This window comes from Antechinus flavipes, chromosome 2, assembly GCF_016432865.1.
Source record: "Antechinus flavipes isolate AdamAnt ecotype Samford, QLD, Australia chromosome 2, AdamAnt_v2, whole genome shotgun sequence".
NCBI lineage: Eukaryota > Metazoa > Chordata > Mammalia > Dasyuromorphia > Dasyuridae > Antechinus > Antechinus flavipes.
In genome coordinates this window covers 224,602,688-224,619,440 of record NC_067399.1, presented here as the reverse complement: position 1 = coordinate 224,619,440, position 16,753 = coordinate 224,602,688, and the positions used below count along the sequence as shown (strand labels likewise).

Sequence of the window (16,753 nt, the reverse complement as noted above, 5' to 3'; positions counted from 1 at the left end):
TGTGAAATCTCCAAGTTCCATAAAAGTTAAGGACTGGGGCACTGATTTAATCTCAGTGGCAAATGAACAAGAGCTGCATGGAAGAGGAGGGATGTGTTCACTTCATCACCAAGCAGCAAAAGGGAGATAAGCCCCTCAAACAAAGTGGCAGGAAATAGTAAAGCCACTAAGGCTTCAGTCATCTTCACATTGTTGAGGGGAAGGGGCTGTCTGGCTCCTGGCTGGCAGGGACTGTGCAGCATCCAAACTAGGTGAGGTGGGAACAGCTGTCACATTTTCAGTCCTCTCAGGAACAGTTTCAGCTCTGCTCTTAGAAGAAGCAATGAGTGGTACCTCAGAAATTGCTGTCTTGGGTGAAATGAGAAGAACCCTGTACCAAGAACCCAGGGTTCGGCAGCATTCAGCCTTTTAGGTGGGGTAGAGGGCCACTATCACATTCCTTGTCTTCATGGGGCAGCTTCAGCTCCAGTCTCAGTGGAATTAGTGGTGCCCTAGGTCTTGACTCGCTCTGGTCTTTTCAATGTCCAGGATCTTGATCCCCCAGGAAACAAGGAAGGCTAGAGAAAGCCTGGAAAGGTATTCTGAAGCAGCAGGATGGCCAAAATGATGAGCCCAGCGCACAGCAGCAGCAACAACCACACAGGGACACTCCCTAGGAGAAAGTCCAGAGTATAGGCACAGAGCACTCAAATCTAAGGCAAGAAACAAAGTACAGCCCAACCTAGTTGGGGCAAACAGCATATGCTGAGAAAATGAAGGTGCTTCCAAGAAATGACATTATACTTTCCCATTCCCTCCCTCTTCACTTTTGTTTCCAGTTCTTCATATCACTATCTCCCCAAAACTCACGCCGAATGGGCAATAGATGTAGCTGGCATCGACTGTCCACAGCCACAGAGAACAATGCCGCTTCATGAGACCCCAGCAGTTCTCGGCCACATCCTTGCTCTGGCATGAAGGCCACATCTGTCACCACAATGCCATGAGCCTCTCGAAGATAGTAGAGGCGCTGGACAGAGGAGGAAAAAAAGCTCAATCATGAAAGTCACAAGGAGTTTTGGTCCTTCCCCCAGGCAAATGCATATCCTGACCAACAGGTCTTTCCTTCCATGTGCAGGGCTGTTTTTTCCCACAGACCAGAAACAGAAGGGGTACAAATATCCCACTCCTACTTCCGTTCCTCAGGACTTCCCTCCTGACATTCACACTATCCTGCTGATAATCCCACCATACCACTCACCTGGAGGGAAAAAGAGATGTAGATGGCAACAGAGCCAGTGACGGTGCCCAGACCTAAGAAGGTTCCTGATTCACTGCAAAAGCATAACTTTCATCAATCCCAGGATATCTGCAGAGATCTTCACCCTTCCCCCCTCCCCCATCCTCTTTTGATTCAAGGAATAACTTCCAGCTGTTAATTTCTATTACCAGTTCATACCTGACACTGAGGCAGGAAATGACCTCGTTACCACAAGACTGGGTCCGAAGAGGCAGGAAATTATGGCCATCCCAGGCTGTGAGGTAGCAGGGTGGTGGACGGCGCAGTCGCTTATGGGGAATCTGCACTGTGAAGAGCCGCAGCCCAGCAGGCTGGTCTGGCACCCACCCAAACCTGGGAGCCAGGGGTGGTGCTATTCAGATCCCCAAAGAGTTCCTCTTACCCTCTTCTATCCTCAAGGATTTAGAAGTGCTATTTTCAGGACCAATGGTAATTCCCAACCCGATTCTTCCAGTTATTTTGGGGGGCTTCAGTCTCCCTCCCTTTATGTAGAATCCTCCATTCACCCTCCCTCTTAAGCCCTCACACCTGCAAGCTTGATAGCGGTAAGGTGTGTCTGGTAAAGGAGGCAAGTTTTCTTCCCAGCGCAATCCCGTCACCAGCTGGTCCCTCTGCCACACACAGGCCTTAAAATCCCAGCCTGCTGTCACCATCTGATGGAGAAACAGAAAAAAAGAAAGAGAATGATAACAATAATGAGACACACTTACTGAACCAATTGAACTTTTAATCTTTTTCACAGTTTTCTTTGCAGTACCCTCACCTTGTCACCAGGGCCCAAAGTCAGGTCTTCAATCTCCCCTTCATGAGCTTTGAACTCTAGAACTTTTTCAAGGGTAGGAACCTGCAGCCAAAATGACAAATCTATAACCCTGGATCACTGACCAGGATTATTGACTACTAAGATGGCTTTCTCTTTCCATTCACTGCTTGACTCTCACAAACTATCTCAGGATTTATTTCTCTTTCCATTCACTGCTTGACTCTCACAGACTATCTCAGGATTTACCCATCATATTCACCCAAGATCCATTCCACACTTTTTTACAATTTGGGCCTCACCCCAATCCCACACCTGCCTATCCCCAGAAACCCACACCTGCCAAACACGAACAAAGCCATCAGTGCCCCCAGTGGCAAGCAAGGTATTATCATGATTGAAGCACACAGTCTTCTGCAATGGGTCAGGGCCAAAGTCTGTCTGCACAGACTGCAAGTTCTCCACATTGAGCTCCACTCCCTCTCGCTGAGTTGATGCCCCAGTTTCTTGTGTTTCAGCTGTGGCTCCTGTCCCTTTCCTTTGTCGTGGGCCTTGCTCCTGGGAATCTGCAATCACAAACTGTGGCTCTAGATTTCTCAGTAGTTTCACTTGGCTCTTTTTTACAACTTCTACAATACACTGTGGGAGAAGAGTGGTCCTGTAGCTCTGTCATGATTATCTGTTTCTCCTCAGAGGGTCCAGGGTGGAAGAAGGCGGGGTATAAGAAAAGGGAGGGATTCACTAGTTTCTTTGCTGGTAGTAGTCTGAGAGGGGGCTTCTCACCTGCACTGTCTTGCTTGTCACTGGTCTCCTGCTCTTGAGGTCTGAATTGAAGGAGCTGACAGCTAGCATCCTGCCCTGCAGCAAGAATATTGCCTGCAAGGGCAAGGTTCATAGTGGCCTTAGTCTCTGTGTCATGGGAATGCAGCAAAGAGGCACTCAAAGCTCCACCAATCTGTTCCAGTTGTAAAAAGTGCTACGGGAATAGAACAACATGACATCTGTTCAGACTCTGCCCAGGGGTAGCCTGAGGGAGACAAGATGTTTTAAGTGTCCTAGAAGTCATCAGGATTCTTTTTCAAGGAAAGTCCCTGGAAACCACTTCTCCTGATAAACCCCTGCTAGATAGGCCATTTCCTTCAAATCAGTACAAGGGTCAAAGCTAGAAATTCCCAGCAGCCCTGATCTCTCAAAACCTCTTAAGACTAAACTGGCCTTGTGCACTTTCCTTGCTGGTGTAAAGGAAGTGGAGAAGCTACACAGGCCTCCTTGCAAAGACTGATGACAATGAAAAACCACAGCAGGGCTTGCAGATGTTCTACTTTGAATCTAGCTGAGCTGCCAATCAGGACAGGGCCACACCAGTGGCATAAAGGAGCAAAGAGACAATGAAAGGGAGGGGAGACGAGACCGGCATGAGCAACACACAGCGTAAGGAGCCTATCGATTTGGGGGCCCCTGGGGGAACCTTATCCTAGACACCGGTGGGAAGTACACAAGGGGCTTTTAAAACACGGACACAAAGGTGACCGGAAGGTTGGAGAAGGGGCCCTGGGATGACACGGCTTGAGGAAGCCCGTGACAGGGGAGAGGGGACGGTGGTCCCGGATCGGAAAGGGACACACCCCGGGGTCCCCTCTTCCCAGGCCGGGGGCTCACCACTCCATTCTTGATGCCAGTCTTGGCGGCGCCGCCCCCGCCCGCGGTGATGAGGAGGCCGGTGCTGGGCTCGACCCGCAGCGCGTACAGTGGGAACGGCGCCCGGTATAACTCCGGCGCTCGACGCCGTCCCATCGTCCGGTCTGCGCTGCTCACAGGTGAGTCATGCCCGGTGCCCCCTTGATCGCTCAGCCCACCCTACTCCTCTTGCGGCCTCTGCTCCAGGACCGCTCCGACCTGGCCCACAGCAGCTTCCTCTTCTCACCACCTAGTAAACCCAGGCTACAAACGCCCGCACTGCGCAAGCGCACCTATTCCACAGTCGGTCGTGCGCAGGCGCAGGGTGGCAGTACACGTCAGCACTCTGGCCACAGTTCGCCGAAACGTAGGTCACATGAACAAGGGCATGAAGGTTTGAGGCTCCTATGTACGCTTGCGCAGCCATCTGTCTGCTAGGTACCGGAAGTCTCCTTTACAACCGCCCTTTGAAAGAATAATGATTGATGTCTGATGTGGATAGTTCCGGTACACATTCGCTGCAGAGCTCACGGGAATGGGAGGTGTGAATTCTCGCGAGAAGACTGAGATTAAGTGAGCCCCACCCTCTAAGAGAAGGCGGAAATGGGGCTGAAAAAGTAGAACTTCTGTCCCAGTTTTTGGTATTTCTCTTTATACGTAGCCGACATTTGCAAGATTGCACAACACTTACCTCCATTAATCTCGTTTGTTCCTCACAGCAAACCTCAGACGAGTCTTAATGCCATCCCCATTTTACAATTAAGGAAACTGGAGCTGGGCAAAGTTAAGTGATCTGTGTAACTAGGAAAGCTGCCCTCAGAAGCTCCAGGATTGCTAGCCACTAAAGGGTTGGGAAAGCGTTACTACTCCTTTAACTCAGTGTGGTAGATTCTTGGGAAAGTCTTTGGGGACCCTGTTGCAGCTGTACACGTAAACACACGATGTTTTGTGGTTTACAAAGTGCTTTCTTCACAGCACCTCTGGGAAATAAAATTGTTAATGGGGAAGTAAATTGTCTTCTGCCTTGGTTAAGTCACAAGTGGAGTTTGCTTGATGTTCAGTTCCAAAAACCACATTTCAAGAAAAATATTAATTAGCTTTTGAGTGGCCAACGAAAGGTCAGCAGGCAAACCTGAAGGACTGATGACATTGTGGATGTGACAGGTATTTTCAAGTATTTAAAGGGTTGTCATCAAGAGGTTATTAGATTTGCAGATAATACCAATAACAAGTTCCCAAAAGGCAAATTTAGGTTGGCTATTTGGAAGAACTTAAAAAGTTGCTTCATTGTTTTCAGTCGTGTCTGATCCTTTGTGACTTTGGGGGGGGGGTTTTCTTGGCAAAGATACTAGAGCCATTTCCTTCTCCAGCTCATTTTTACAGATGAGGAAACTGAGACAAATAGGGTTGAGTGACTTGCTCAGGGTCATAGAGTTAATAAGTGAGGTGAGATTTGAACTTGAGTTTTCTTGACTCCAGGCCTGGCTTTCTATCCATTTCACCACCTCCTAACAATTAAATCTGCATAATCAGAATTATCTGAAAGTGGCTGCCCTGATTATGTGTGCTCTCCTACTAAATCTCTTCATGCAGAGGTTTGATGATCCCTTGTCCGGGATACAATAGAGGGAATTTGGGTAAAATTGTCTTTTAAGTCCCTTCCAATTCTGATGTCATCTCTATTGTGTAAATGAGGGAATTGATGTTCAGACAGTTGTGTTTACACAACTGGTAAATATCATAAATGAGGCTATAGGATCATAGATTTAAAACCAATAAGGGACTTCATAGGTCATCTAATTCAAAGCTTCTTACTGGATGTCACAACCCTTTGTAGGTCGGTCATATGGGGGATTATGAAATTATGATTTATCATCAGTAAATGTTTGATTGGTTTTATATACTTTTATATACCTAAATATCTGGGGTCACATAAAAATTTCTTAGGTTGAAAAGGGGTTTTGAATGGGAAAAAGTTTAAGAAGCTCTGGTCTAATCCAATCTTTTCATTTTATAGATGAAGAACCTAAGCTTCTAAGAAGTAAATTGTTTAATGCCATACAGGTAAGGAAGTGAAAGAACCGAGATTTGAATCCATCCTCTGAGTCCAAAACCAGAATTCATGTTAGAAACCAGATTTCTCCCAACTGACTTGAAAATCTAATTACTTTGTACTATACCCTGTATAACACTGTATTCTTTGGAAAGGATTGTGAATTTCTGATAGACTTATTTCTACCAGGAATAACTCATATTGATATAGCTCTTTAGGTTTACAGAACATTTTCTTCACAATTATAAGAGATAGGTAGGGGGCAGTTAAGGCTGTGAGGTTTATTGAATTGCCCAGAGTCACACAGCTAAGTATACACAGAATGTGGGAGATGTGAACTAGGTTTTCTGATAGCAAATTCAATACTCCTTCCACTGTATCTTACTACCTTACCTAATTCTCAGTGTCACTGAGAGAGTAGTTATTCTGTATTTCCTTTCTGCGGCTCACCATCTGTAGCTGGGACTTGTATTCTTGACAGGAGAAAATGACTAAGATTCTGAAAATTGGGAGAGATTGGTCATTCTGCTTTATGAGGAAAGAGAAGGGATATGGAGTGCTTATGCTAATACTGCTCGTGCTAATACATTCATACATACACACATGGTTCTGTAGTATCCTCTTTATTGTGGACTACAGAATGAGGGCCAAGGGCTGGTGGTATTAGGGAAACTCTATAGTGCCCTTTGGCCATTTTTAGCCTGGGGACAGCAGACTCCATAAAGGACTCCCAGGATTTCTGGATGGAGAGTAGACATGGACCCCTCCCAGCCATCCCTTCAGGGTGTCTCTTGGGCTCCCAGTACTTTGGGGCCTGGGGCGGAATAAGGGGAATGGGGCCCGGGCTGTTCCTAGGCAGATGCGCCCAGGTTCTTGCTTGGAGATGAAGTGTGGCTGGGGGCCTCTGGCCGTGTGGGCACATAGGCTGGAGGAAAAAGGCTGGGTTTTGGGGAGGCAGGACCAGGGTCTGGGACTAGCAGATGTAGAGACTCTGGGCAGGGGATGCAAGGTGGGAATTGAGGCTCTGGGGCTGGGAAGCCTTCTTCCTTGAAACAAGGAGCTTCGACCTGATACTCCAGCTCCTCGATCTCTTTCTTGGGCAAAAGTTCCAGGGCTTGAGCCTGATCCCGTTGCAGGTGCAGGCCGAAGCCGATGCCTACGCGGAGCGGCCCAGACCCCAACGCTAGCCCTTCCCTGGAGGGTAGCAGTTGCGGGAAGGCAAGGAGCCGGGGTCCAGGCCAGTGGCTGGGGGCCGGGCAGGAGGGCCCTCTTGGTTTGCGGCATACCAAACATATAGGATACTCCACGGCTGGAGCGGGCCCAGCACAACCCTGCCACAGGCGCTGCAGCAGCAGGAGCCGCAGGTCCCTGGCAATGCGGCGGCGACCAAGGAGTGCCACCAGCTCCCGGGCCAGAGCTGCAGGTCCCCCCTGCTCCCCAAGTCCAGTTCCGCATGGCACACATCTCCCCCCAATTCTGGGGTCCGATGTACTACTACGAAGCTGCCGAAGCCTTTCCCTTCTCCTTTGGTAGTCCTGCAGGCCACCAGAAGAGGGGGACAGACTTCCTTTTAATGAAGGGGTACAGTTAGGGGGCTGTGAATGAGGACAGGGAGAGGGCAATGCCCGGGATAGGCGACGTTTGGGGGGCACCTGGCAATATGTACGGGAGTAGGTATTGGGGTGAAGCTGAGTTGGGGCAGCTGAGTTAGACCAGGGGGTGGGACCCAAGAGGAGCTCAATACCAGGTTGTGACTGTGACAGAGAGATCTGTAGTACCAGTTGGCTGTTGTGCCTGGACACCATCTCCTTGGTTTCAGGAGGAGGTGGGTGCAAAGAAACCAAGGGGGATGGGATCACAGTAGAAAAAGACTGCTGTGGCTGACTGCAAATTTGTCCTTGAAGTCGATGGCCTGAAATGTTTTTTTCCAGGAGACTGTAGGCTTCAGGGCTAAGTAGTGTTGGAGTCACAGGGCTCTGTAGTGGTAAGGTCTTAGGGCTTTGTAGTGGTGGGGTCAGAGGGCTCTTGAGTGGTGCAGTCACAGGGCTTTGTAGTGGTGAGGTCACAGGGAAGGTGGGTTGGACATGGAGCAAAATGGGAGTTGGGGATGGGAGCAGGTGCCAGGCTAGAGAGAGAGGGGTTGCTCCCAATGTGTAGCACCAGGGGTCTTGGGGGGGCATGGGCTGCGCCCCCCCCAGGAGGCCAAGCTTTGGGTGGTGCTCTCTCTCTCTCTTTAACTTTGGCCTTTGATAGAGGTGTACAGGAGCTCGAGATTCAGAGCTGTCACTTAGAATATGAGGGGTAGCAGGGAGTTTCTGAATAGAGTACCGCCGACGATAAGGACAATTCATCCGTTGGGACCTGCCAAAAGACATAAACAGAGGGCCTAATGATCTTCAAATCTGCACCTACACATCCACTTTTCTTTTTCCTCTTCATAGGACAGGTGCTATTCTCCTGACACTCCCAGTCTCATTTGTAGTTTGAGTTTTAGTTCTCTCCCTCCCACAGCCCAATCCAGATATATCTGAGTACTAGCCATTGCTCACCAAGATGTCCCCAAATCCACGAGTTTGGGCCTCCTAGCTACCTTTGGGATTACAGGAGCTGTAAGGACAGATACAGACGTAGTTCAGAAACTTTGTGATGAGGTATATATGGGCTGAGAAGGTAGGAGTGCTTGGATAGAAAACCTGGGAACAAGAAAAGCAAGGAGGGCTTATTGGACAGGTGGGGTACAACAAATAGGATCAACCAAAAAGAAGAAATGGAGAGTGACTTAACACAAGAAATAGAAAATGACTTAATATTGATGGGGGCTTACCTGGATGGGGACTCCTTGAGCTCCGATTCACAATATTCTTCAGCAGTGAGGGAATCTAAACCAGAGAAGAGCTCAGTTAATAGTTAATAATAACCTCTCCTCAGCCTATGATCCCTTAGGTCAAGCTTAATTTAAGGCACATTCAAAACTACTGAGTTCTTGCCCTCTACCTTCTGACAGATCTTTATTTTCTTTATCCCCAGTTGTCATCTCTCCAAACCCCAACTGCTTTCCTGTTCCTAACTTTCCTGACTGACTGCCCTCACCCAGCTAAGATGGCTCAGTAGCCCAAGCAGGACAAGCAGAAACAGCAGGGGACCCAGCAGGAATGAGAAATCTAAGAAAGGCAGACTTTCTCCAAGGGGCGGCAACGCCGCCCCCATAAGGAGCTGTCAGCCCCCCCCGCTGCCGGGTGGGTTGCTCTGAACTGGAACTCCACACTGATGTCACAGTCAGCCATGCTGATGTCACAGAGGTGCCTCAACTCCTCCTAGAGATCTCCCTGATAGATAAATAACCCAAGCTGGGCCAGCCCTATACAAATCTGTGAAGTAGGAGAAGCCCCCATGTTACTGCTATATTATTTTCAGCATCCCTCTTCACTTCTGTTCAGTACCCTCAGGCTGCCTGATCCCCTCACTCCAAACTGGGCCTGATCTAGCAGCATCCTTCTATCTCTTGTCCTGTCCCTCTGGCTGGCATGTAGACTGTAAGGTTAATCAAGAAATGTCATATATAGTGTTCCCTAATTTTAGTAAGACTATTGACAGATTTGTTTTTTATCCAAAGACAGGATGGAGAAAAAATCTTGGACACAGTTAGCTGGCTTTGAAGCTAAACAATTAACAGGTAACATTTTTTTTGGTGTTATGAATCCTTTTAGCCATCTATTAAAGCCCATAGATCCCTCAGAAGAATGATTTTAAATGCATAAAATAAAATGCATAACATTTCAAAGGAGATCAATTATATTGAAACCCAGTTTTCAAAATATTTAAAAAAAAACAAGTTCACAGATTCCATGTTAAAAAGCCCTGAACAACTGTTACTCCTTACAGTTGCCCTTCAGGGAGGCCTCTTGGGGTAGCTTGAGTTTGCTTGTACTCCTGTCCTGTTCATCAGTCAGTGGCATTATAGATTCAAACTAAGTCTTTTGAGGATTATGTCTCCTGTGTGTGGGACAGGAGCTACAAAGACAAGTTGAACACTAGCCAGTCAGTGAGCTTTTATAAAATGCCTACAATGTGTCTAGTATTTTGCCAGGCATCAAACATACAAGTGCAATGCACCTGGGTGGGATAGTGGATAGAATTCTGGGCCTAGAGTCAGGAAGACTCATCCTCGTGAGTTCAAATCTAGTCTCAGATGCTTATTAGCTGCATGACCCTGATCAAGTCATTTAACCTGTTGGCCTCATTTTCTAGTGAACTGGAAAAGGAAATGTTAAACCACTCCAGTATCTTTGCCAAGAAAACCCCAAATGGGGTTGGGAAAAGTCGGATGTGACTGAAAACAACTGAAAAGGATATGAAGAAAAATAAAACAGCCCCTGTCCTTAAGGAAGCTATATTTCTTTGGGGGGGAAGCCATACGTCTAGAAAAAGGTACATCCGAAACACATGCAAGGTGCTGGAGATGGTAGTACTTGAAGTTAGGGACACCAAATGATGCTTGAGCAGTCTCGAAAGGAATTAGGCAATCCAAGAAGTGGAAGTGAGAAGGGAGTATATCCTAGGCCTGGGGTGGCCTGTATAGACCAATAGATAGAAGGGTGCGCACCCTTTAAGGAGCCAGTAAAAAGGCTCATGTTTGACTTTGGAAGTAATAGCCAAGTACTTGAGTTTCTTAAGTAGGGAATGGCTTTTTCAGGCTGACACTTTAGAAATAGAACTTTTGTAAAAAATGGATAAGTTTGAACTTGAGATGAAGAGACCATGAATTAGGACACTGAATGGAAGGAAAGGAATAAGCATTAAGTGCCTACTTTGTTCCAGGCACTGGGAGAAACATTTAGAATGATTGTTCTTTCATTTATTTCTCACAGCAACTCTGGGAGGTAGGTAATATTATTATCCCCATTTTTCAGTAAAGAAAACCAAAGTAGATATGAGTTAAATGACTCTATCAGCAACACACAGCTAGTTCAAGGCAAGATTTGAATTCTAGTCCTCCTTATTTCAGGCCCAGCACTCTTATACACTGTGCCTCTCTGAAGGCCTGAAGTTGCATGGTAGCCAGTTTGGAGAAAAAGGGAGAGATGTGACAGTGAGATAGAAATGGCAAGAATTGGCAACTGGTTATGTAACATGAGGGAAAACCAGGAGTCAGGGATGTTACCAAAGTTTTTAGCTTAGATGATTGCCATGTAACAGAAATAGGGAAGTTCAGAAGAGGGGGGTGGGTTTAGGGGTTTGAGATGTCTCTTAAACAGCCAGGTTTTAATGACATGCATTCAGCAATTGGTAATGCAGTACTGAAACTTGGAAGAGAGAAAACTTACCTTCTAATAAAGTAATATGAGCATTATCTGTGCAGTACTGAGACAATAAAAAGAATGGAATCAAGACTTTAGGCAAGTAATATAACTTTTATGGACAATAGTTTCTTCATCTGTAAAATTAGGGATTTGGATTAGATGACCTCTTAAGGTTTTTTCTAACTCTAAACCTATGATCCTATGTAAATTTATATATATGATCATCTGTGGAGAAAGAAAAGGAGCATTAAGGTAAAAGAATACAATGCAGGCTTCCCTAGTAGGAAAGTTGAGCTTTGAGTGAATTTAGACTCCAGCAAGGAGAAAGTCCATTTCAAACATGGAAGCCCAGAGCAGGCATGCTTTTCACATTTACATTTGAAATAAATCTGAGAGGGATAGCTAATATACTGGTTGACAGAATTTAAAAGATCTTGACATGCTGGTCAAATTTACAAGGTAAAACTTTACAAGAATAAATGTTATCATGGGGTTTGGAAATAGAAGGTAGTAGAAGACTAAATAATTCTACGCCCTTAAAAAAATGAAACAGATCTAGAATTGGGAAATTCGCTTGAGGGGTTGGGGGAGATTGTTGGCTCTTTAATGTGGGAGAACTAGTATTTGATTCCAGGTCATGAATCTTTTTACTATTTCATCCAGCATTTTCATCTTACATTAGGATCTTGCTAAGATTTTTAAGAAAATGGCTTGATGTAAAGGAAGAAATAGGAGATTTGGGGATCTAGTCCCAAGATAGTCATCAAACCACTTCATCTCTTTTATGGTTCTGTTTCCTTATCAATAAAATGAAGGGATTGAGCTAGATTGCACTGATCTCCTCTAGCTTTAATATCCTGTAATTTGTTGTGTCAGTGCGACTCACTCTGCAGGACTGATCAGCTATAAAAGGGGTTGCCCAGGTGAGTCCTTGATGGGCCTGATAAGTGAACCTAGCAAATTATCTGCATATAGGCCTTTTTTTTTGGAGGTGTATGACAGGTATTTCTCTTGCAAGTTAGATGTACCTACTGACTCCTTGCTGGGGTGAGTATAGGAACTCCTGAAGACTGGGCATCTGTGATTCCTTTTCTTCTTTGCATTTCCTGTGAGGTGAAGCAAAGACTATCCTGTAGCAGATGACCATTTGATACCTTGAGTGCACATGTGGTAGCTGGGACTCTTTTCCATTCTGGAAAAACCTAGCGATTGGATGTAGTATAACTAAAGGACTAAAGAAAAGAGATGCTTACCGGAGGGGCTACCCTTTTTGTGGTCTTTAACAGCCAGAAAACAACCAACTTAGGCCCTCTCATTAGAATTTCTTCTTTGCGACTTAACTGAGTTTCATTGGAGAAATGATGGACAGAAACAGCTACACCCAAAGAAGGAATACTGGGAAATGAATGTGAACTATTTGCATTTTTGATTTTCTTCCCAAGTTATTTTTACCTTCTGAATCCAATTCTCCCTGTGCAACAAGAGAACTGTTTGGTTCTGCAAATATGTATTGTATCTAGGATATACTGCAACATGTTTAGCATATATAGGACTGCTTGCCATCCTGGGGGGGGGGGAGGAGGGAGGGAGGGGAAAAAACGAAACATAAGTGATTGCAAGGGATAATGTCGTGTAGAAATTATCCTGGCATGGATTCTGTCAATGCGAAGTTATTATTAAATAAAATAAAATTTATTATTTAAAAAAAAAAAAAAAAAAAAAAAGAATTTCTTCTTTGCTTTCTCTCTTCTGCTTTCTTCTGGAGTGAATTGAAGGAGAGAAAGATTTCTTTTTTCAATCCCTCCCTCCATTAATGGTGATTTTAGTTAGAAGTGACATCTGGTTGCTTATATAGAATCACTCAATAGTCAAGCAATTAATTAAGTACCTACTATTTTCAGACACAGGCATTTGAGATAACAGGTACAAATATGAAAAAAAAATTTCTTGTCTTAAAGGAACTTAAAAGTCTAATCACACACACAAAGTTGAGAAACAGAAGGGAGAAGGAGATACATGGTGCAGAGGCAGAGAAGTCAAAGAAGTCTGAAATCAGTGCAGCTGAGTGGAAATGTCAGTCCTGTGCCCTTCTTTAACTGGAGAAGTTTAGAGTTCCACTTTTCAGTAAAAGAGACAGAGTACTGATGAGGAGTGAGCAACAAGGCTAATTGTATCTTTTTTTTTCATAATTCTTTAAAATTTTTTCACTATATTATTGTTCTATAAGAAATGATGAGCAGGCTGACTTCAGAAAAGCCTGGAGAGACTTACATGAAATGATGCTAAGTGAAGTGAGTAGGACCAAGAGAAAATAGCAACAACAAGATTATATAATGGTCAACTGTGATGGACTTGGCTCTTTTCAACAGTGAGGTAATTCAGGGCAATTCCAATAGTCTTGTGATGAAAGGAGCCATCCGCATCCAGAAAGAGGACTGTGGGGACTGAAAATGAATCACAACATAGTATTTTTACCTTTTTTTATCTCGTGGTTTTCCCCCTTTTGTTTTAATTTTTCCCTCCCAAGATGATTCATAGGGAAATATGTAAAAAGTGAATGTATGTTTTTACATGTAATTGGGGAAAATAAAAAGAATAATTTCTATAATATAAATTTATTTACATATAGAGAGAAATAAATTTATCATATCATAAATAAATAAATAGATAAAATGATTGTGTGTGGATAACCTATATCAGATTGCTTGCCATCTTAGGAAGAAGGGAGTTAAGGGAAGGAGGGAGGAAAAAAATGGAACTCAAAATGTTATTTTAAAAATGAATGTTTAAAACTATTTTTGCATGTAATTGGAAAAAATGAAATAACTACTTAGGAAAGGGAATCATTTATAATAGCATATTATTTTTCAAAATACATGCAGAGATAGTTGGAACAAAGGATAAGTAAGCAGAGTTTTAACTATTTTGGGCATAGTTCCAAATTGCTCTCCAGAGTAGTTGGATCATTTCATAACTCTACCAACAATGCATTAGTGTCCCAGTTTTCCCACATTCCCTCCAACATTTATCATTATCTTTTCATATCATCTTAGCTAATCTGAGAGGTATAAGGTGGTACATCAGAGTTGTTTTAATTTTCATTTCTCTAATCAATAGTGATTATGGGCATTTTTTTTTCATATGACTGTAGATAGTTTTAATTTCTTCATCTGATAAATGGTCAAATGATATGAACAGGCAATTTTCAGATGAAGAAATTAAAACTATTTCTAATCATATGAGAAGGTGCTCTAAATCATTATTGATCAAAGAAATGAAAATTAAGACAACTCTGAAATACCACTACTAAAATGACAGGAAAAGACAAGGACAAATGTTGGAGGGGTTGTGGGGAAACTGGGACACTGATACATTGTTGGTGGAACTGGGAACAGATCCAGCCATTCTGAGGAGCAATTTGGAACTATGCTCAAAAAGTTACCAGTAACTGTGCATACCCTTTGACCCAGCAGTGTTTCTACTGGGCTTATACCCCAAAGAGATCTTACAGGAGGGAAAGTGTTGGAATCTTTACAAACTGCTAACTTATTAAAGTTGATAGATTATTGATTTGAATCTTACAAGATGTTTTAGGCCAGAACCTGAAACAAGGTACTAAGTAGAACTAATTGATACAATGCTTGTGTTCACACCTTTACTCATTGGAGTTCATAAGTATGGGAGATTCACAAAGTTAACTGTGTAACTTTGTGAATTCACACCTCCCTTGAAGCTCTTAGGGCCAGAGAGCACTATGGGAGAAAACCCATAATCCCCCTCTCTCACGTCCCACAATTCCTCTCTCTCGAATAAATAGAGCTTCAAAGGGGTCAGTCAGAAGAGTTTTCAGAGGAAGAAGTTATGAGTGGAGAGTTCAGCTGAAGCTTGAGAAGGCTCTCTCAGATTTGAGACAGATTTAACTTGTTGCTGGCTCTGGAGGCTGAAGAAAGCAGAGGCAGAAGCAAAGGACAATCTGCAAGAGCTCTTGGAACCACGCAGAGAGATAGGCCTTAACTAACTGGGCTATTTTGTTAAGGAGAAAATAAACGTTTGCATTTTTACCAGCTGGCTGCCTTTGGGATAATTATTGATCTGAACTGATACTAAGGCTGCCTCCAGAAAACTTCCCTGAGAAACCTGCTTTCTCCCAGAGAGAACCTTCTTATATTATTTTAAAGAAAAAAAAAATCACCATAGGAAAGGGACCCACATTTGCCAAAATGTTTGTGGCAGCCCTCTTTATAGTGGCTAGAAACTGGAAAATGAGTGGATGCCCATCAGTTGGAAAATGGCTGAATAAATTGTAGTATATGAATATTATAGAATATTATTGTTCTACTAAAAAAAAAAAATCAGCAGGACAATTTCAGAGAGTCTGGAAAGACTTGGATGAACTAATGTTAAATGAAATGAGCAGAACCAGGAGATGATTGTGCATGGCAACAGCAATATTATACAATGATCAATTCTAATGGACATGGCTCTTTTCAACAACGAGATGACTGAGACCAGTTCCAATGGTCTTATGATGAAGAGAACCATCTGCACACAGAGAACTGTGGGAACTGAGTATGGATCCCAACATAGCATTCTTCCTCTTTCTGTTGTTTGCTTGCATTTTGTTTTCTTACTCATGTTTTCCATTTCGATCTGATTTTACTTGTGTAGCAAGATAATTGTTTAAATATGTTTATATGTTTGGATTTAGCATATATTTTCACTTGTATAATATATATTGGGCTACTTACCATCTACGGGAAGAGATGGGGAAAGGAGAGGAAAATTTGGAACACAAAGTTTTGCAGGGATCAATGTTGAAAAATTGCCCATTCATATGTTTTGAAAATAAAAAGCTTTAATAAAATAAACTCATTCCCTCAGACTTCTTTTTAACACAAATCATTTGGAAGTTACAATCCATGAGATTCTTAAAGAATCTTTCAAGTCATAATTAAGTTAGGAACTAGGGTTCAGGTAGTGGTTGCAAGCCACAGTTTGTTTCATCAAACAGAACAATATTCACAACTTTCAATACACCTTTGAAGAATCATTTTTAAAAATTTTAATAGTATTTTGTTTTTCTAAATACATGCAAAGATAGTTTTCAACATTCACGTATGTAAAACTTTTTTGTTCCAGAGATTTCTCCCTCTCCCCCTCTTACCTCTCCTCAAGACAGCAAGCAATCCAATATAGACTAAATGTGCATTTTTTCTAAACATATTTCCATATTTATCATGCTGAGCAAAAAAAAAAAAATCAGATCAAAAGGAGAAAAAAAATGAGAAAAGAAAAAAAAAATAACCAACAATAAAAAGGTAAATATACTATGTTTTGATCTACATTCAGTCTTAATTTTCTCTCTGGATGTGTGGATAGCATTTTCCATTACAAGTCTATTTTGGAATTGACTTGAATCACCTCCCTGTTGAAAAAAAACAAGTCTATCACAATTGATCATTATATAATCTTGTGCAATGTTTGGAGAATCCTTTTTCAAAAATTTTCAATCCCTTTTTGACCACTGCCTTCAAAGATTCGTCTTTCCCACTAGTCAAATGTAGACAAATATATTTCCATGAACTGATAAAATCAGATGCTTTTTCCTTTTAGTTGTATCACACTTTGTTTAGGGCCACTTGCCCTATCTGGTCCCAACCCTAATTACTTCAGGGAGACTTCCT

At 43.3% G+C, this 16,753-nt stretch overlaps 2 protein-coding genes across 3 annotated transcripts; both read right to left on the bottom strand.

The window, feature by feature from the left end:
• Positions 1-26: 26 nt before the first annotated feature.
• PREB (prolactin regulatory element binding) lies at positions 27-4,001 on the bottom strand. Its single transcript, XM_051976296.1, has 9 exons — positions 3,699-4,001; positions 2,823-3,015; positions 2,379-2,605; positions 2,043-2,123; positions 1,808-1,932; positions 1,439-1,612; positions 1,241-1,313; positions 850-1,009; positions 27-652 (listed from the first exon to the last, which is right to left on the bottom strand). Exons 1-9 carry the CDS (start codon positions 3,831-3,833, stop codon positions 558-560), a joined length of 1,263 nt encoding a protein of 420 aa, XP_051832256.1. The 5' UTR covers positions 3,834-4,001; the 3' UTR covers positions 27-557.
• A 2,375-nt stretch (positions 4,002-6,376) lies between these two features.
• Positions 6,377-9,014, bottom strand: PRR30 (proline rich 30). Of its 2 annotated transcripts, none has more exons than XM_051976283.1 (4): positions 8,860-9,014; positions 8,594-8,648; positions 8,319-8,376; positions 6,377-8,130 (listed from the first exon to the last, which is right to left on the bottom strand). In XM_051976283.1, the coding sequence occupies exons 1-4, from the start codon at positions 8,974-8,976 to the stop codon at positions 6,621-6,623; spliced, it is 1,740 nt and encodes a 579-aa protein (XP_051832243.1). In that variant the 5' UTR covers positions 8,977-9,014; the 3' UTR covers positions 6,377-6,620. The 2 variants fall into 2 exon arrangements, with proteins under 2 accessions (XP_051832243.1, XP_051832244.1); XM_051976284.1 differs by lacking the exon at positions 8,860-9,014 and adding an exon at positions 8,764-8,854.
• Positions 9,015-16,753: the final 7,739 nt, after the last annotated feature.

Coding starts and splice junctions, on each gene's coding strand:
- PREB (XM_051976296.1), bottom strand. CDS start 3,833: ATGGGACGGCGTCGAGCGCCGGAGTTATACCGGGCGCCGTTCCCACTG. Junction 2,606..2,822: donor TGACAAGCAAGACAGTGCAG/GTGAGAAGCCCC, acceptor TTGTGATTGCAG/ATTCCCAGGAGCAAGGCCCA. Junction 1,613..1,807: donor TACCGCTATCAAGCTTGCAG/GTGTGAGGGCTT, acceptor CCTGGCTCCCAG/GTTTGGGTGGGTGCCAGACC.
- PRR30 (XM_051976283.1), bottom strand. CDS start 8,976: ATGGGGGCGGCGTTGCCGCCCCTTGGAGAAAGTCTGCCTTTCTTAGAT. Junction 8,649..8,859: donor TACTGAGCCATCTTAGCTGG/GTGAGGGCAGTC, acceptor TCTCTGGTTTAG/ATTCCCTCACTGCTGAAGAA. Junction 8,131..8,318: donor GTGGATTTGGGGACATCTTG/GTGAGCAATGGC, acceptor GTCTTTTGGCAG/GTCCCAACGGATGAATTGTC.